We start from the raw sequence: 20,763 nt of genomic DNA, 5'->3' as shown, positions 1-20,763 counted from the left end.
AGGCATCATATTCACTTCCACAACATTTCACATTGTGTTTTAATCTATGTGTAGGCCATGTGTGTTTTCTTTTGTCTCTGCTGTGAGCATAATTCTAGTAAATGCACAACTAGTTATAAACAAGCACTCCAAATACTTGATCACTCTAAAAACTTGATGTCATAAACTTACCTTGACTCTATCTCTCCTTAGACCATGATACCCAGATCCTGAAGGAGCACCTTATAGATGAGCTGGACTATGTCCTTGTGCCCACTGAGGCGTGGAACAAATTTGTCAGCTGGTATGGTTGCCTTGAGGGCCAGCGGCCCATCGCCAGAAAGGTGATGCTATTAAAAATGTATATTTTCACCCATTTGCTTTAGTCTCTCTCGTTAACCTTGCTCTTTCTGTCCGTAGGTGGTTGAACACGGCATGTTTGTCAAGCACTGTAAAGTTGAGGTCTATCTGTTGGAGCTCAACTTGTGTGAGAATGACAACATGGACAATGTGGTCACACGTCATTTCAGTAAAGCTGACACTATAGGTGAGAGAGAGAACAGTGTACTGTGAGCCAGAGAGCCAACTGACGTGTGAACTAACTAGATATGCATCATCTTCAGCCACTTCTGGCTTTTAATTAACTAAATATTGTGTGTGCCGTGTCCAAAGACACCATAGAGAGGGAGATGCGGTCACTATTTGAGATCCCAACGGGGAAGGAGACTCGACTGTGGAACAAGTACATGAGCAACACGTACGAGCAGCTGAACAAGCCAGACAGCACCGTACAGGATGCTGGTCTCTTCCAGGGCCAGGTAGAGTACTGTCTCTCCAACACCCACATCCACTCACTCACTGCTAGGCCACACACAGCTAGAGCTAGACCCTTTGCCCACTGGCACTTTCTTCATTAGACACACAGCACACTTGAATCTTTTTGAGGGGAAGCTGCAATGATGTCATCACTTTTAATCTCCTGAGCAGGGTTCGCTTGAGGTGCTTAAAGTACTGGAATTTGGCACTTTGAAATTCAAATATTGCAATACCTTGACAATCAGAAATGTTCTGAAGTTGGTACTTGAAAAGTACTTGAATTAAAATGAGAGGAGAACAGAAAATGATCTAATATGAAAAATATCAGGATAATGTATTGGTTTTACGAATACATTTCCAGGCAGACTGCAGAGTTTTAATTCCTCAGGTGTTTCGTGCTCTGCTTGCCAGGCTCATTCCACCCCCACTGCCTCTCAGCCAGGCAGGTAAAGAACTGACTGATTAGGTGCCGCCAAGTGTCACATAATAACTAAAATGCCGGGCAAATGTAGATTCCATCCTGCGCATATGGAACATTTCTGGGATCTTTTATTTCAGCTTATGAAACATGGGACCAACACTTTACATGTTGCGTTTTATACTTTTGTTCAGTATAGTTTACACTTTTTTTTTACCACTACATCACTAGACCCAACCAAGCCACACTGTAAGGTGCAACAAAATGTTTCTGACATTGCGAGCATGGGTGAATCGGCCCTGAAGGTGGAAAGAGACAAGGCTGCATCTTGCGCTGGCGCCAGTTCTACATTGTGACTTTTTCTCTACAGAGCTTTTTTGCCTCATTCAAGGGCCGCCCGCGATATTCCGCTTTATCAACCAGCAGCCGTGCTCCTGCTGTTCTGGTGGCTGTTCACGTGCCATTTTCCTCATACAGCCCACTTGCCCTTCTCCTGACTGGCTACATTAAAGATGCCAGTCTGAAGCAAGATGGTTTTTCATAGCTATTATGTAGTATTTTCTCAAATTCCCAATGAAATACAATACAGTCATTAAGCTGGAATTGTGTAGTAATGCGAATAGGAAATGTGTTCACAAGTAGGCATGTCCCAAAACTCTGCTCAACACTACTCAAATTACAACATCATCAGTACTGTCTTACCACTCATGTACGTAGTAAATAAGTAGTGAAACACGTATTATTGAGTAGAACGTTTATTTTTTAATGAGGTTGTGGCAATATACTGACATTTGGTGGCGACTAGAAACAATTGCGTAAATAGGAACTATTACAAATTGATGGTCCTTGAAAATTAAAATTAGTGCTAGAAAAAGTACTTGAAAGTCCTTGAACGTCATCTTAACCACTGTACGCACCCTGCATCTGTTTTTTCTCCCAACAGTTGAAATTGCACCTAGAGGTTGTTTTGCTGTCTGTTATGTTATGCAGCAGCAATTAACTCTGCTAACTGAGTATGTTATGAATGTTTTTGAAATCAGCTGAGTTCAGCACGGCTCTCACTGGTATGTTGCCCACACAGGTGCTCGTGATTGAATGCAAGAACGAGGACGGCACGTGGCCCAGACAAGCCTCCCATCCAAAGTAAGTTTATAGCTATATGGTAACACATTCTCTATTGTAGGACTTTGACTAGGGTTGCAAAGGGACGGTATATTACTGGAAACTTTCAAAGTTTATCAGTAAACTACTAGAATTTTGGTATCTTTCAAGGATTTTATTATCAAGCACAGGACATCTAGTGGCCATTTTGGGTTCTTCAGATTATCACAGGTGTCTGTAATATTATCTTTGGCCTTATTACATGTAAAATGTATGAAATAATTAAATAAGATGTTTTAAATTAAAATAAATGGAATGACAAAGCTGTAAACATTATCCTAAATATAAACCATCAACTTAGTGAATACCATTGGTGTTTAATATGAGGGTTTCAGCATGAAATATCCTTTACATTTTTTTACACACTTATTTATTTTACTATGTCTATGTATTTCTTTTCAATGTTTTGGCCTCAAACTGGTGACAGGTGTGAAAAGTCAATAGTTGGAATAGTTGCAGAGTTTATTGAAAATAATGCCGTTGTTGATTAGATGCTTTTAAAATTGAGGCTATTTTCTCTTGAACCATATGGTCCATCTACTAGAAACTCATGGAAAATATGAGATATAAAAAATGAATACTATATATAAATCACCAAGTTACGATAGATTGCCATAGATTTTCTGTTAATTACAAAAATTACTAAAGATTCCCGTAACTTTAGCTTTGCAACCCTATTTGTGACAATTAAGCCATTTTAATCAACATTTACAATATTCTCTGTCTGTTAGGCATGGGCGGTATACCGTATACCAGGGTATTTGGTATTAGCCATGAGATGGTTTCTCAATACCATTGAAACTATTTATTTTAAGTTTTTCAATAAATGTTAATATTTGTAGCTACTTTTAAGTAAATACCTGCAGTCAACTTGTGCAATACGTTAGGAGATAAAGCAGATTACATTTACATTTTAGTCACCTTTCCAGGCAGACTGCAGAGTTTTATTTCCTCAGGTGTTTCGCGCTCTGCTTGCCATGCTCATTCCACCCCCACTGCCTCTCAGCCAGGCAGGTAAAGAACTGACTGATTAGGCGCTGCCAAGCGTCACATAATAGCTAAAATGCCGGGCAAACGATCCAGAGCGACTTACAGTTAGTGAGTGCCATAGTTCCCCAGAACAGTTGAGCCAGTTGTGTTTGTTTGTAAATAGCACAACGGGAGAAAGTGGGAGCAGGTGAGTCCAGCTGTATATTGACAGGGGTCGCGATTTAATATTTTTTCTTTTTTCTTTTTTTTTTCTTCAATAGACTGATCAGGGATGTGCAACTATAGTTTGCCTTTGCAGAAAATACTTTAGTGCAACACATTCGGCAGATAGTAGCTTAATTTACATCAGATGACAACAGAAACGCAACGGAATTTGGCTGGCAGCCACCCAAGTAAATGAGCTTACAATGAAAAAGCAAGGTATTTTTTGCAAAAACTATGCATGGCCATCATATTTCCAATGTTTATCATAGAATGTAGCGGGCTACATTTCCCAATGTTTTACTAGCAGAGAAAAGTAGGCTGGCTACACTGAGAAAACTAGCAACACATCAGTCAGAGCGCTGTCTGCTAATACAATGCCCATTTGTGAATTTTCATCTGAGTGGAGAAGTGTAACTGAAGCACAAAATGAGTCTTCTCCAAGCATGCGTCAACTTTGTTCACATTTCTTGTAAATGTCAACTCACCCAAAATGACATTCGGTAGGTTCTACCTATGTATTACTTTATGAGCTGGATTGCCTGTATTTGCCATTTGTTTATTATAGTTTGCGCTTGTTAGCATATTTAGTTAGCAGCCTTCATGGAAATGCACTATTACTTGTGCTAACTTTGTTAGCATTCTGGTAATAGACATCCAATGGTATTTTTAGCCCCCTTGTGGACTATGCCAGTAATACCGTAAATCCCGGGATGAGAGAAGGATGATATGAAAATCTGGATACCGCCCAACCCTAATGTTTGCTTGCACAAAATAGTATATATCAAATAATGTGTGTCTGAAACTTGTCAAGTAAGTTGTCTATGTTCATGTTATTCAGATCCAGTACGGCTACATCCAGGAATTTCACTACCTCTCCAAAGCTCTCTTCTAACTCGTCGGCAACTATCTCCTCAACAGTAACCAATGGGGACAGCAGCAACTCTGGCTATACACTGAACAACAGCACCTCCTCTGGCAATAGGCAAGCAAACTGTGATTTTATCACTATGCCACAATATGCGAAGTCACTGGGATATCACTAGTCAATGGAGTCCCATTTATGTTTAGGAATATTTATATAATCCATTGATGTTTTACCTGTTAAACACTGGACTCAACCTTACTGTTTCTACAGATTGGGAGGTTACAATTCATACAGCTCCTCCTACAATTACAGAGAGTCACCATCCCAACCTGGCCTCTGTGGTCTCAGTAACCTAGGCAACACCTGCTTCATGAACTCCGCCCTCCAGGTAACACGCACACGAGGTCTGTGTGCAAACTTACATTAGCATATACTACACAAAGAATTCATATGGACCACAGCAAATATTGGGTACTGTAAAAGTTCAATTAAACTCAGTCTATAGCCGCCTGTCCCTTTTTAATAGCCGGGCAACAGCACACATTTCAGCAAATAAAAGCCTGTTTCAAATAAATACATTGTTTACAAGGTTACCATGAGTTGTTTACTAGGTTTAATGTTTGACTTGTTACATAAATAATTCTGTAATGTCTTAAAAATGATGGCAATCATCCATTTTTATCTCCAGTAAGAAACTGCTAGCCATTTGCTGCTAATAGCTGAGAACTGCTAGCTAACTGGCAAGCACAAAAACAGTAGTCTTCGGGAGTACAGACTCCCCAGAAATCGGCAGAAGTAAGAACTGCTAAAAATGCACTGTCAAATAGGAGAATAATTATACTGTAAAGGAAGTTTTATTTATATATTTTTTTAGAGGCGTACTAAGACAACATAAACATGACAGTGTGTAAATGATAACACATGAATGCAGGAAAGGAAGACATTTATTAAAATGCTGTAAGTGAATGCTGGAATGTTATTTGTCACATGCTTCGTAGACAACAGGTGTAGACTAACAGTGAAGTGCTTACTTACGGGTCGATTTCCAACAATGCAGATTTAAAGATAAATAAATAAAAATATATAAATAGTGACACAAGGAATAATTACACAGTGAATAACGAATACAAATAATGAGTTAAAATAACATGGCTATATACAGGGAGTACCAGTACCAAGTCTTTGCAGGGGTACGAGGTAATTGAGGTAGCTATGTACTGTACATATAGGTAGGGGTAAAGTGACTAGGCAACAGGATAGATGGCCACCCGGACAGCTGATGAAACTGAGGAGTATTTTTGTCTGTAATAAAGCCCTTTTGTGGGGAAAAACTCTGTTCTGATTGGCTGGGCCTGGCTCCCAAGTGGGTGGACCTATGCGCTCTCAGGCGCACCCATGGCTGCGCCCCTGCCCAGTCATGTTAAATCCATAGATTAGGGCCTAATTTATTTATATCAATTGACTGATTTCCTTATATAAACTGTAACTCAGTAAAATAGTTTAAATTGTTGCATGTTGCGTTTATATTTTTCAGTATATATATATCTTAACTATTAACTGTTTATAATGTGCTAAGTGTTCTGCTGTTGTGCATTTGGTTTGCTCATTTAGTAGCTAGTTAGCTATCTAGCTAAGTGGTTAGCTTCTTCCAAAATCCTGCTCCGCTTGGTAACAGCAGAGAATTCCCTCCTGGATCAAGCGCCTTTTGTCTAATATTTGTTTTGTGCGTGCAGAAAACTGAGTTGCATTTTTTTGCTACTTGTATAACTTTATGAGCTGGGATGTCTGTGCTGCAAATACTTTAGATCACAGACTATATAAAATGTTCAATTCGCTCGTTAGCATTTAGTTAGTATTCTTTATGGGATTTTACATGTACTTGTTAGCATTGCTAACCTTGTGTTCAGTGCTGGTATTACAATCTGAATACCTCCCAAGCCTAACTTGAAGCTCTTGACCCGGTCCACTACAGTCCCGTCGATGTGAATGGGGGCGTGCTTGGCCCTCCGTTTTCTGTAGTCCACGATCAGCTCCTTTGTCTTACTGACGTTGAGGAAGAAGTTGTCCTGGCACCACACTGCCAGGTCTCTGACCTTTTGCCTATAGGCTGTCTCGTCGTCTGTGATCAGGCCTACCACCGTCGTGTTGTCGGCCAACTTAATGATGGTGTTGGAGTCGTGCACGATGACGCAGTCGTGGGAGTGCAGGAGGGGACTAAGCACTCACCCCTGAGGGTCCCTGTGTTGAAGGTCAGCGTGGTGGATGTGTTGCAGATATGTTGAGGTGTTCAGTCCTAGGGACCTTAGCTTAGTGATGAGCTTCGAGGGCACTGGTGTTGAACGCTGAGCTGTGGTCAATAAACAGCATTCTCACGTAGGTGTTCCTTTTGTCCAAGTGGGAAAGGGCAGTGTGGCGTGCAATAGAGATTGCGTCATCTGTGGATATGTTGGGGAAAATTGGAGTGGGTCCAGGGTGTCTGGGATGATGGTGTTGATGTGAGCCATGACCAGCCTTTCAAAGCATTTCATGGCTACAGATGTGAGTGCTACGGGGCGATAGTCATTTAGACAGGTTTCCTTGGTGTTCTTTGGCACAGGGACTATTGTGGTCTGCTTGAAACATGTTGGTATTACAGACTGGGTCAGGGAGAGGTTGAAAATATCAGTGAAGACACTTGCCAGCTGGTCAGCGCATGCTCTGAGTATGTGTCCTGGTAATCCGTCTGGCCCCGCGGCCTTGTGAATGTTAACCTGTTTAAAGGTCTTACTCACATCGGCTACGGAGAGTGTGATCACACAGTTGTCCGGAACAGCTGGTGCACTTAAGCTTGGTTCAGTGTTGCTTGCCTCTAAGCGAGCATAGAAGACTTTTAGCTCGTCTGGTAGGCTTGTGTCATTGGACAGCTCATGGCTGGGTTTCCCTTTGTAATCTTTGATAGATTGCAAGCCCTGCCACATCCGACGAGTGTCGGAGCCAATGTAGTATGATTCGATCTCAGTCCTGTATTAACGCTTTTCCTGTTTGATGGTCTGTCGGAGGGCGTAGCGGGATTTCTCATAATCGTCCGGGATAGTGTCCCTCTCCTTAAAAGCGGCAGCTCTAGCCTTTAGCTCAGTGCAGATGTTGCCTGTAATCCATGTCTTCTGGTTGGGATATGTACGTACGGACACTGTGGGGATACACTTATTAATGAAGCCGGTGACTGATGTGGTAAACTCCTCAATGCCATCGGATGAATCCCGAAACATATTCCAGTCTGTGCTAGCAAAACAGTCCTGCATCTTAGCATCCGCTTCATCGGACCACTTCCGAATTGAGTGTGTCACTGGTACTTCCTGTTTGAGTTTTTGCTTGTATGCAGGAATCAGGAGGATAGCTATGGTCAGATTTTCCAAACGGAAGGCGAGGGAGAGCTTTGTATGCGTCTCTGTGTGGTGTAAAGGTGTTCTAGAGTTTTTTTCCCCATCTAGTTTCACAGGTGACATGCTGGTAGAAATGAGGTAAAACAGATTTCAGTTTTCCTGCATTAAAATCACCGGCCACTAGGAGCGCTGCCTCTGGATGAGCATTTTCTTGTTGGCTTATGGCCCAATATAGCTTGTTGAGTATGGTCTTAGTGCCATCATCGGTTTGTGGTGGTAATTAGACAGCTACGAAAATATAGATAAAAACTGTCATGGTAAATTGTGTGGTCTACAGCTTATCATTAGTAATTTCTAGAGATTGCACACCAGCTGTTGTTAACAAAGAGACACACACCCCAACTCTTGGGTTTACGAGACGCTGCCTTTCTGTCCTGCTGATGCATAGAAAAACCAGCTAGATTTATGTTAACCTTGTCATCGTTCAGCCACGACTCTGTGAAGCATAGGATATTATAGTTCTTCAGTTAACTAGGCAAATGAGCAAAAGCTGTGTGCGTCAAGGAAATAGACGCCTGGCTCAAATAGAAGCCTGTCTCTAATAAGCGCCTGTTTTGATCAGTGATTTAAGCAAATGAATGCCTGACTATTAATTTAAGTTTCACGACATGTCTTGCTATAGAGCATATTTCCCTTGTCTAAGACCGAGTTGTACTGACCTCTCTAAACCAGTTGATGGTGTGGAAGAGCAGGCCACTGACTAACTCTCTCTCAGGCTTAGACAGGCTCTCTGACACACAAACACACACCAAGCAAGGTTTGAACTGTATATTTCTGCCTTATTCACCTCACTGTTTTGTTGCAGTGCCTGAGCAATGCGTGCCCTCTCACTGAATACTTCCTGGATGACCAGTATGAGGCGGAGATCAACCGGGAGAATCCATTAGGAATGAGGGGGGAGATCGCAGAGGCCTACGCAGACCTGGTCAAGCAGATGTGGCTTAGCCGCAGCAGCTATGTGGCTCCCCGCACCTTTAAAGTGAGCAGTGCCACAGATACATAAGACTGAATTTCTATAGGCTACTGCAATGTAGTGCACCTTCCTCGTCCTCTTTTTGACCTTTAGATTTTTCTAATTCAGTCAGTTACCAGTAGATTTCTGCAATACAGCCAGTTACCAGTTACTATCTTACGAACTCATTGCAGACATAGCAATGAGCATGAAGCTATCTGTCATAATTACTATAACACGTGTGATTGACAAGCTGCACAGTCTGCTAACCTCCACCCTATGTTCCCCCTTTATCCCAGACCCAAGTGGGCCGCTTCGCCCCCCAGTTTTCAGGGTACCAGCAGCAGGACTCCCAGGAGTTGCTGGCCTTCCTGATGGACGGGCTCCACGAAGACCTGAACCGCGTTAAAAAGAAGCCTTACCTGGCCCTGCAGGACGCAGGGGGGCGGCCAGACGAGGTACACATACACACAATCTTGGTGATGCTAGTAAGGAAGATTTCCCATAGCATTGTCATTAAGTCCTATTATGTTTGAGATCACCTCTGTACAAATCTCTAACAGTTTTTTTTCTTCTGAATGACAGATTGTAGCTAAGGAAGCATGGACTAACCATCGCCTGCGCAATGACTCAATCATTGTGGACATATTCCATGGCCTGTTCAAATCCACTCTGGTGTGTCCAGAGTGTGCCAAGGTCTCTGTGACCTTTGACCCATTCTGCTACCTCACACTCCCTCTGCCCATGAAGAAGGACCGAACTATGGAGGTGTTCTTGGTCCGCATCGACCCCGATTCCAGACCCACGCAGGTAACACACACACACTGGACGGGCGCTGCTTTTCCCCCTCAATGTAGTTAGACACTCATCATAATAGCAATCATTTTTTATTTATTAAGGATTTCACAACAACAAAAGGACATGATAAATGCAGAGTAATATAAACATAATATAAAACCAAACAATGATATCAGACACACCAAAAACAAGAGAGAAAAATAAATTAAAAATAAATAATAGCACCACTGCTTCACCACATTATAAACTGACTTCAGATACATTTCACCTTTTGAGGTCCATTTGACCATGCAATGAAAGGGGCCCCAAGTATATTCAAAGTAGTCTAGTTTACCCAGAAACTGGTAAGAAACTCTCCCATAGCTAGCCAGCTGTGCCATGGTACTGGCCCATTCATCAAAGGGAGGGGGATATTCTTTCTTCCAATGCCTTAAGAGTAAGCGCTTAGCTGTTGTGATGGCCAGGATAAGCCATCTCTTTTCAAAGGAAGTGAAAACATAGTCCTTAAGGTCAGTTGTTGAGCCTAACATATACAGTTTTACAGTGATCAGGAACTGTCTTAATAACCTGAAATACAACTTGTTGCCTGTCCCCTGTAGCTCAGTTGGTAGAGCATGGCGCTTGCAACGCCAGGGTTGTGGGTTCGTTTCCCATGGGGGGCCAGTATGAAAATGTATGCACTCACTAGCTGTAAGTCGCTCTGGATAAGAGCGTCTGCTAAATGACTAAAATGTAAATGTTGTATATTATTCCACCAATCTTTTAGCGCTGGACATGACCAGAGTATATGTATAATAGAGGCATCATAACCTTTACATCTCCAACATCGGTCTTCTGGTATTAACATTGTGGAGTCCAATTGAATAAATGTATTTCCCATTTCTTTATACATAGTATTCAAATTAGACAAGCATGATTTTTACTCTTCATGGGATATACAGTACCAGTCAAAAGTTTGGACATACCTACTCATTCATGGGTTTTTCTTTATTTTTACTATTTTCTACATTGTAGAATAACAGTGAAGACATCAAAACTATGAAATAACACATATTGAATCATGTAGTAACCAATAAAGTGTTAAACAAATCAAATATATTTTATATTTGAGATTCTTCAAAGTAGCCACCCTTTGCCTTGATGACAGCTTTGCACACTCTTGGCATTCTCTCAACCAGCTTCATTAGGTAGTCACCTGGAATGCATTTAAATTAAAAGGTGTGCCTTGTTATAAGTTAATTTGTGGAATTTCTTTCCTTAATGTGTTTGAGCAAATCGGTTATGTTGTGACAAGGTAGGGGTGGTATACAGAAGATAGCCCTATTTGGTAAAATACCAAGTCCATATTATGGCAAGAACAGCTCAAATAAGCAAAGAGAAACGACAGTCCATCATTACTTTAACATTTACGACATGAAGGTCAGTCAATCCAGAATATTTCAAGAACTTTGAACGTTTCTTCAAGTGCAGTCTCAAAAACCATAAAGCGCTATGATGAAACTGACGCTCATGATGACCGCCACAGGAAAGGAAGACCCAGAGTTACCTCTGCTGCAGATGATAAGTTAATTAGAGTTAACTGCACCTCAGATTGCAGCCCAAATAAATGCAACAGTCCTTCAAGACTGTTGGAAAAGCATTCCTCATGAAGCTGGTTGAGAGAATGCCAAGAGTGTGCAAAGCTGTCATCAAGGCGAAGGGTGGCTACTTTGAAGAATCTCAAATATAAAATATATTTTGATTTGTTTAACAGTTTTTGGGTTACTACTTGATTCCATATGTGTTATTTCATAGTTTTGATGTCTTCACTATTATTCTACAATGTAGAAAATAGTACAAATAAAAACCCTTGAATGAGTAGGTTAGTCCAAAATCTTGACTGGGACTGTATCTAGAGCCAAATCTTTTGTCCATTGTACTTTAATCTTATTTAAAGGATCAGAAAATTGGTCCAGTAGCAGATTATAAATTATTTCTTCAATTGGGCTTGCTATGGGACAGGTAAGGGGGCTTCCCAAACATTTTCACAAAGAACTATGTAGCTGGAGGTGTCTCCAATATTAATTCTGTGGCAGCTTATATTTCTTAGTAATTTGGGGAAAGCTTAAGAATTGCTTAGACTGCTCATCAAATAAATCCAACAGATAATTGGTTCCTACTTGTTGCCACTGTACCCAATTCTTTATTTTTTTTAACCTCCAATTGGGATACGCTTATTGTGCCACAGAGGGGCTTGAGGCTCTTTGTATCTTACCCCACAAGGTTCTAGTGTTTGTAACAGTGGGGTGATCCTTCAGTTGTGGTCATACAGTGCAACAAATTCCAAGCCAGGGCGATACCCCCATGGGCCTCAGACTCCAGCTGGTACCAGCCTGGTTTAGCCCCTCCCTTCCGACATGGCAACCAAATACTGATTTGTTTGACATTGATAGCCCAGTAGTACCACCTGAAGTTAGGGAGACCAGATCCACCTTTTTTGGGGGAGACTTACTTTTTATTTAACCTAAACTGCTGAGTTACCCCAAAGAAAATCAAAACATGCCTGTCAATATCTTTAAAGTAATAATCTGGGATGTATAGAGGGAGATGAGCTAGAAGATAATATATTACAGGTGCCAGCATCATTTTAATATAATTAATTTTACCCCATAATGAAAGATTTTTGACCATCTAGCAAAGTCATTCTTCATTTTTAGAAGTAAGGGTTTCATATTCTCTCCAAAAATATCCCTGTGGCTGGGGGTTATTAGAATGCCAAGGAATTTGATACTCTTAGGGGACCATCTACATTTCATAATAACAATCTTAAGCACAGCCTCAGACAAAACATTTAGGCTAAACCTGGGCTAGTTGAATTTCATTTAAATACCGTGTCTGTGTACATAGATAATGTTCTACTAACACAATTTTGATTTAGAGGTGCCAAAATTGTGTTTCTGTTCTCGTGATGTCTGCAATGTAAATAAGACATTTGCATATAATACTAATTGAGGTGGTTATCAAAACCAGACCAGTTTCAATGGGGACCTAGAAACAGAGTGGTCTTTGTACATGCTGCCGTGCTCTCTTCGATTTCAGAGTGGGCCGCGGTTCACCGACTGAGGTCATGACATCTATGTAGACAGAAGTCAAAATATCTTGTCTCTCTCCATCCTTCTCTTTCTCTCCCTCTGCATCTCTCTTTTTTCTCTTCCCCAGTACCGAGTGGTGGTCCCCAAGCTTGGCTCAGTGACAGACCTGTGCAGCGCCTTGTCCAGGCTCTCTGGAATCCCTGCTGAGAATGTGAGAGCTTTACCCTTTATGTGCTGCTAGCTGAATGAGGGCCATTGTACTTTTAGACTCTCTTTTTACAGTCCCTGCCTGGCATTTGCACCCATGTCCTTTATGGTTATGCGCTCATGATGACATTTTGGTTGTGACTTGATAGGATTAAAATTATCGGCCAGTAGGCTTGGCGATACTCTGGTATATGGTATAAACGGTATATTTAGAAAAATTGACAGTATGATTTTCAATAACGTTTTTTTAAAATGTGCTACGCCACTGCTTATAACTATAAGTTATAACTGTTAACTTGCTAGCTAAGTGGCTAGATGTCAAGATCAAGCTTCTTGGTTACAGCAGAGACATTATAGCCTGAGTTACCAGTCTCTTTAGCTAACATTCCACACCTTGTCATTGCCAAAGAGTCTGGCCTTTCTGCCATCTTCAAATATTTTATATCATTAATGAGCTCGAGAACAGAGGAGTTGATCCTGATTTGATAACCCTCACAGCTATCCTCCAATCACAATAATGATACAAATATTGGAACTATATCACTTTCTCCACAGACCACATTGGTATTAGGTTGCTAAGCAACCATTTTTTGTTTGTCCACACAAAACCAGAATGTCAAAAGTTGCTAGCTCACATCTAAATTCTCAAACTAAATACACACTGCAATTCCAACCACAAAACCTATTTGCATTTATTTTAAGCCTCAAAATACAACAACTTGCCTAGCTAACAGCCAGCTATTTGTTTTTGACTTAGTTATTTCTTTTATTTTTATATTTAGCAGACGCTCTTATCCAGAGCGACTTACAGGAGCAATTATGGTTAAGTGCCTTGCTCAAGGGCACCGACAGATTTTTCACCTAGTCGGCTCGGGGATTGGAACCAGCGACCTTTCGGTGACTGGCACATCACTCTTAACCATTAAGCTACCTTAAAAATTCTATTTTTCAGGCTCCACATGTTGTCATGGAAAGTATTAATGTTATTTCCAACAACTAATGAGCAACTCTGTATATCCAGCTGCATATTGAATGTTGAGATTGCCGAAAAGCAAGGAGTGGAACGTTAGCTAAAGACTGGTGCCCAGACTAGAGAAATTCACACCCAAAAAAAATAATATATATATATATATAGTACCAGTCAAAAGTTTGGACACACCTACTCATTCAATGGTTTTTCTTTATTTTTACTATTTTCATATTGTAGAATAATAGTGAAGACATCAAAACTATGAAATAACACATGGAATCATGTAGTAACCAAAAAAGTGTTATTTTATATTTGAGATTCTTCAGATAGCCACCCTTTGCCTTGATGACAGCTTTGCACACTCTTGGCATTCTCTCAACCAGCTTCATGAAGCTGGTTGAGAGAACATTTACATTTACACATTTACGTCATTTAGCAGACGCTCTTATCCAGAGCGACTTACAAATTGGTGCATTCACCTTATAGCCAGTGGGATAACCACATTACAATATGTTTATTTTATTTTTTTATTTTTTGGGGGTGGGGTAAGGGGGGGTAGAACGATTACTTTATCCTATCCCAGGTATTCCTTAAAGAGGTGGGGTTTCAAGTGTCTCCGGAAGGTGGTGAGTGACTCCGCTGTCCTGGCGTCGTGAGGGAGCTTGTTCCACCATTGGGGTGCCAGAGCAGCGAACAGTTTTGACTGGGCTGAGCGGGAACTGTGCTTCCGCAGAGGTAGCGGGGCCAGCAGGCCAGAGGTGGATGAACGCAATGCTCTCGTTTGGGTGTAGGGACTGATCAGAGCCTGAAGGTACGGAGGTGCCGTTCCCCTCACAGCTCCGTAGGCAAGCACCATGGTCTTGTAGCAGATGCGAGCTTAAACTGAAAGCCTGTGGAGTGTACGGAGGAGCGGGGTGACGTGAGAGAACTTGGGAAGGTTGAACACCAGACAGGCTGCGGCATTCTGGATGAGTTGTAGGGGTTTAATGGCACAGGCAGGGAGCCCAGCCAACAGCGAGTTGCAGTAATCCAGACGGGAGATGACAAGTGCCTGGATTAGGACCTGTGCCGCTTCCTGTGTAAGGCAGGGTCGTACTCTCCGAATGTTGTAGAGCATGAACCTACAGGATCGGGTCACCGCCTTGATGTTAGCGGAGAACGACAGGGTGTTGTCCAGGGTCACGCCAAGGCTCTTCGCACTCTGGGAGGAGGACACAACGGAGTTGTCAACCGTGATGGCGAGATCATGGAACGGGCAGTCCTTCCCCGGGAGGAAGAGCAGCTCCGTCTTGCCGAGGTTCAGCTTGAGGTGGTGATCCGTCATCCAAACTGATATGTCTGCCAGACATGCAGAGATGCGATTCGCCACCTGGTTATCAGAAGGGGGAAAGGAGAAGATGAGTTATGTGTCGCCTGCGTAGCAATGATAGGAGAGGCCATGTGAGGATATGACAGAGCCAAGTGACTTGGTGTATAGCAAGAATAGGAGAGGGCCTAGAACTGAGCCCTGGGGGACACCAGTGGTGAGAGCACGTGGTGCGGAGACAGATTCTCGCCACGCCACTTGGTAGGAGCGACCGGTCAAGTAGGACGCAATCCAAGAGTGAGCCGCGCCGGAGATGCCCAACTCGGAGAGGGTGGAGAGGAGGATCTGATGGTTCACAGTATCAAAGGCAGCAGACAGGTCTAGAAGGACAAAAGCAGAGGAGAGAGAGTTAGCTTTAGCAGTGCGGAGAGCCTCCGTGACACAGAGAAGAGCAGTCTCAGTTGAATGACCAGTCTTGAAACCTGACTGGTTTGGATCAAGAAGGTCATTCTGAGAGAGATGGCAAGAGAGTTGGCTGAAGACGGCACGCTCAAGAGTTTTGGAGAGAAAAGAAAGAATGGATACTGGTCTGTAGTTGTTGACATCAGAGGGATCGAGTGTTGGTTTTTTGAGAAGGGGTGCAACTCTCGCTCTCTTGAAGACGGAAGGGACATAGCCAGCGGTCAAGGATGAGTTGATGAGCGAGTTGAGGTAAGGGAGAAGGTCACCTGAGATGGTCTGGAGAAGAGAGGAGGGGATAGGGTCAAGCGGGCAGTTTGTTGGGCGGCCGGCCGTCACAAGTCGCAAGATTTCATCTGGAGAGAGAGGGGAGAAAGAAGTCAAAGCATAGGTAGGGCAGTGTGAGCAGGACCAGCAGTGTCATTTGACTTAACAAACGAGGATCGGATGTCGTCAACCTTCTTTTCAAAATGGTTGACGAAGTCATTCACAGAGAGGGAGGAGGGGGAGGATTCAGCAGGGAGGAGAAGGTGGCAAAGAGCTTCCTAGGGTTAGAGGCAGATGCTTGGAATTTAGAGTGGTAGAAAGTGGCTTTAGCAGCAGAAACAGATGAAGAAAATGTAGAGAGGAGGGAGTGAAAAGATGCCAGGTCCGCAGGCTGCCCGGAGCCCTGTTCTGTGAGCTCGCAATGAGTCGTCAAGCTACGGAGCAGGAGGGGAGGACCGAGCCGGCCGGGAGGATAGGGGACATAGAGAGTCAAAGGATGCAGAAAGGGAGGAGAGGAGGGTTGAGGAGGCAGAATCAGGAGATTGGAGGGAGAAGGATTGAGCAGAGGGAAGAAATGATAGGATGGAAGAGGAGAGAGTAGCGGAAGAGAGAGAGAGAGCGCGAAGGTTGCGACGGCGCATTACCATCTGAGTAGGGGCAGAGTGAGTAGTGTTGGAGGAGAGCGAGAGAGAAAAGGATACAAAGTAGTGGTCGGAGACATGAAGGGGAGTTGCAGTGAGATTAGTAGAAGAACAGCATCTAGTAAAGATGAGGTCAAGCGTATTGCCTGCCTTGTGAGTAGGGGGAGAGTGTGAGGTCAAAAGAGGAGAGGAGTGGAAAGAAGGAGGCAGAGAGAAATGAGTCAAAGGTAGACGTAGGGAGGTTGAAGTCACCCAGAACTGTGAGGGATGAGCCATCCTCAGGAAAGGAACTTATCAAGGCGTCAAGCTCATTGATGAACTCTCCAAGGGAACCTGGAGGGCGATAAATGACAAGGATGTTAAGCTTGAATGGGCTAGTGACTTTGACAGCATGGAATTCAAATGAGGAGATAGACAGATGGGTCATGGGAAAAAAGAGAAATGTCCACTTGGGAGAGATGAGGATTCCTGTGCCACCACCCCGCTGACCAGATGCTCTCGGGGTATGCGAGAACACATGGTCAGACGAGGAGAGAGCAGTAGGAGTAGCAGTGTTTTCAGTGGTAATCCATGTTTCCGTCAGCGCCAAGAAGTCGAGGGACTGGAGGGTAGCATAGGCTGAGATTAACTTTGAGGTCTTGTTGGCCGCAGAACGGCAGTTCCAGAGGCTGCCGGAGACCTGGAACTCCACGTGGGTGGTGCGTGCAGGGACCACCAGGTTAGAGAGGCAGCAGCCACGCGGTGTGAGGCGTTTGTATAGCCTGTGCGGAGAGGAGAGAACAGGGATAGACAGAGGCATAGTTGACAGGCCACAGAAAATGGCTACAATAATGCAAAGGCGATCGGAATGAAATGAACTAAACATCTGGGAAAGCGAGAGAGCGGGGCCTCCCTCACTTACGTTTCACTGAAACACCAAATGTAACTCTCCCAACTTCCACCTCAGAAACTATAATTATTGTAAACTACAGCGGTTCAATGTTTTCTAGGAATAGACTAACTTCATTTATTCAGCTAGCTAACTTGGTACAGTATTCTTCCGTGAAAATCGTACAGGGCACCTAGTCATATGACGCCACAGCCAACTAGCATGCCGGACTCCAACAACACGGTTTAGCACCAATACTCGGCCACAACAAACCACTAGTGTGTCAACACACCAAGCAGATGAAGCAAGAAGCCTGATGTTGACATCTAGTCACCTGGAATGCATTTAAATTAAAAGGTGTACCTTGTTAAAAGTTAATTTGTGAATTTCTTTCCTCAATGCGTTTGAGCCAATCAGTTGTGGTGTGACAAGGTAGGGATGGTATACAGAAGCTAGCCCTATTGGTAAAAGACCAAGTCCATATTATGGAAAGAACAGCTCAAATAAGCAAAGAGATTCGACAGTCCATTACTTTAAGACATGAAGGTCAGTCAATCCGGAAAATTTCAAGAACTTTGAAAGTTTCTTCAAGTGCAGTCGCAAAAACCATCAAGCGCTATGATGAAACTGGCTCTCATGAGGACCGCCACAGGAAAGGAAGACCCAGAGTTACTTCTGCTGCAGAGGATAAGTAATTAGAATAACTGCACCTCAGATTGCAGCCCAAATAAATGCTTCACAGAGTTCAAGTCACAGACACATCTCAACATCAACTGTTCAGAGGAGACTGCGTGAATCGAATTGCTGCAAATACACCACTACTCAAGGACACCAATAAGAAGAAGAGACTTGCTTGGGCCAAGAAACACGAGCAATGGACATTAGACCGGTGGAAATCTGTCCTTTGGTCTGATGAGTCCAAATGTGAGATTTTTTTTCCCAACCGCCGTGTCTTTGTGAGACACAGAGTAGGTGAACGTATGATCTCCGCATGTGTGGTTCCACCGTGAAGCATGGAGGAGGTGGTGTGATGGTGTGGGGGTGCTTTGCTGGTGACACTGTCAGTGATTTATTTAGAATTCAAGGCACACTTATCCAGCATGGCTACCACAGCATTCTGCAGCGATACGCCATCCCATCTGGTTTGGGCTTAGTGGGACTATCATTTGTTTTTCAACAGGACAATGACCCAACACACCTCCAGGCTGTGTAAGGGCTATTTGACCATGAAGGAGAGTGATGGAGTGCTGCATCAGATGACCAGGCCTCTACAATCACCCGACCTCAACCTAATTGAGATGGTTTGGGATGAGTTGGACCGCAGAGTGAAAGAAAAGCAGCCAACAAGTGCTCAGCATATGTGGGAACTCCTTCAAGACTGTTGGAAAAGCATTCCAGGTGAAGCTGGTTGAGAGAATGCCAAGAGTGTGCAAAGCTGTCATCAAGGCAAAGGGTGGCTATTTGAAGAATCTGAAAAATAAAATATATTTTGATTTGTTTAACACTTTTTGGGTTATTCCATAAATCCATATGTGTTATTTCATCGTTTTGATGTCTTCACTATTATTCTACAATGTAGAAAATAGTAAAAATAAAGAAAATACCTTAAATGAGTAGGTGTCCAAACTTTGGACTGGTACTGTATATATAGCGCCCCTTGTGTGCACTTCCGGTAATCCGTATACCCCGGTATGGAACAGAAACGGTATGATGGTATGAGAATCTGGATGCCAGGAAATGTGTATATTAGGCTAACATAATTTCATTCTTTTATAGCCTTTTTTCAATTGTGAGGATAACGTTTTGTCCCACTGACGGGTCTGATAAAGTGACTCCAGTTGAGAGGAAACCATAAATGCTCCCTCCTATCTTCCTAGATGGTGGTGGCTGATGTTTACAATCACCGGTTCCACAAGATCTACAGACGAGACGACGGCCTCAACCACATCATGGAGAAAGATGACATATTTGTGTAAGCATTGTCTCTTCTCTTGCACTGGAAGATAACATATTGAACAGTGGTTGGGTATGAGCAGACGTCAAACATTATCTTTATTGTCCAGGGAAATTATTTTGTGCAGCCAGGAGTTTACAGAATAACCACACACAGTGCCTTCAGAAAGTATTCACACCCCTTGACTTTTTCCACATTTTGTTGTGTTACAGCCTGAATTTAAAATGGATTAAATTGAGATGTGTCACTGGCCTACACAGAATACCTAATAATGTCAAAGTGGAATTATGTTTTTAGAAATGTTTACTAATGAATTAAAAGCGGAATGTCTTGAGTCAATAATTATTCACCACCTTTGTTATGGTAAGCCAAAATAAGTTCAGCAGTAAAAATTTGCTTAACAAGTCACTTGAGTTGCATGGACTCACTGTGTGAGCAATAATAGTGTTTAACATTACTTTTTAATAACTCATCTCTGTACCCCACACATACAATTATCTGTAAGGTCCCTCAGTCGAGCAGTGAATTTTAAACACAGATTCAACCACAAAGACCAGGGAGGGTTTCCAATGCCTCACAAAGGGCACCTATTGGTAGATGGGTTAAAATAAATATTGAGTATCCCTTTGAGCATGGTGAAATGATTAATTACAATTTGGATGGTGTATCAATACACCCAGTCACTACAAAGATACAGGTGTCCTTTCTAACTTCGTTGCAGGAGAGAAAGGAAACCGGTCAGGGATTTCACCATAAGACCAATGGTGACTTAAAAACTGTTACTGAGTTTAATGGCTGTGATAGGAGATAACTGAGGATGGATCAACAACATTGTAGTTACTCCACAAAACTAACCTAAATGAGAGTGAAAAGAAGGAAGCCTGTAAAGAATTAAAAAAATATTCCAAACATGCATCCTGTTTGCAATAATGCACTAAAGTAAAACTTTTTGTCCAGAATACAAAGCGTTATGTTTGGGGCAAACACAACACATCAGAGTACCACTCTTTTTATATTTTCAAACATGGTGGTGGCTGCATCTTGTTATGGGTAGGACTAGGAAATCTTTTAGGATAAAAATGAACGGCAGAGGCAAATCCTAGAGGAAAACTGGGAGACAAATTCACCTTTGAGCAGGACAATAACCTAAAACACAAGGCCAAATTTACACTGGAGTTGATTTCCAAGACAACATCGAATGTTCCTGAGTGGCCTAGTTACAGTTTTTACCTAAATCGGCTTGAAAATCTATGGCAAGACTTGAAAAATGGCTGTCTAGCAATGATCAGCAACTAACTTGACAGAGCTTGAAGAATTTAAAAAAGAATAATGTGCAAATATTGTACAATCCAGGTGTGGAAAGCTCTTAGACTTACCCAGAAAGATTCACAGCTGTAATAGTTGCCAAAGGTGAC

The 20,763-nt window shown here is 42.6% G+C and overlaps 1 protein-coding gene across 1 annotated transcript in view; it reads left to right on the top strand.

The window, feature by feature from the left end:
* Nucleotides 1–20,763, top strand: part of LOC121577584 (ubiquitin carboxyl-terminal hydrolase 4) — a 38,509-nt gene that overhangs the window by 9,239 nt on the left and 8,507 nt on the right. The window contains exons 3-13 of the mRNA XM_041891311.2: nt 193–323; nt 400–526; nt 652–797; nt 2,295–2,356; nt 4,407–4,550; nt 4,704–4,821; nt 8,661–8,834; nt 9,107–9,265; nt 9,393–9,617; nt 12,804–12,887; nt 19,272–19,366. Coding sequence (XP_041747245.2) covers nt 193–323; nt 400–526; nt 652–797; nt 2,295–2,356; nt 4,407–4,550; nt 4,704–4,821; nt 8,661–8,834; nt 9,107–9,265; nt 9,393–9,617; nt 12,804–12,887; nt 19,272–19,366 — 1,465 coding nt within the window. The remainder of the gene's footprint in view (nt 1–192; nt 324–399; nt 527–651; nt 798–2,294; nt 2,357–4,406; nt 4,551–4,703; nt 4,822–8,660; nt 8,835–9,106; nt 9,266–9,392; nt 9,618–12,803; nt 12,888–19,271; nt 19,367–20,763) is intronic.

This window comes from Coregonus clupeaformis, chromosome 12 (genome assembly GCF_020615455.1).
Source record: "Coregonus clupeaformis isolate EN_2021a chromosome 12, ASM2061545v1, whole genome shotgun sequence".
In the NCBI taxonomy this organism is placed as follows: domain Eukaryota; kingdom Metazoa; phylum Chordata; class Actinopteri; order Salmoniformes; family Salmonidae; genus Coregonus; species Coregonus clupeaformis.
This window is presented reverse-complemented; position numbering and strand designations above follow the sequence as displayed.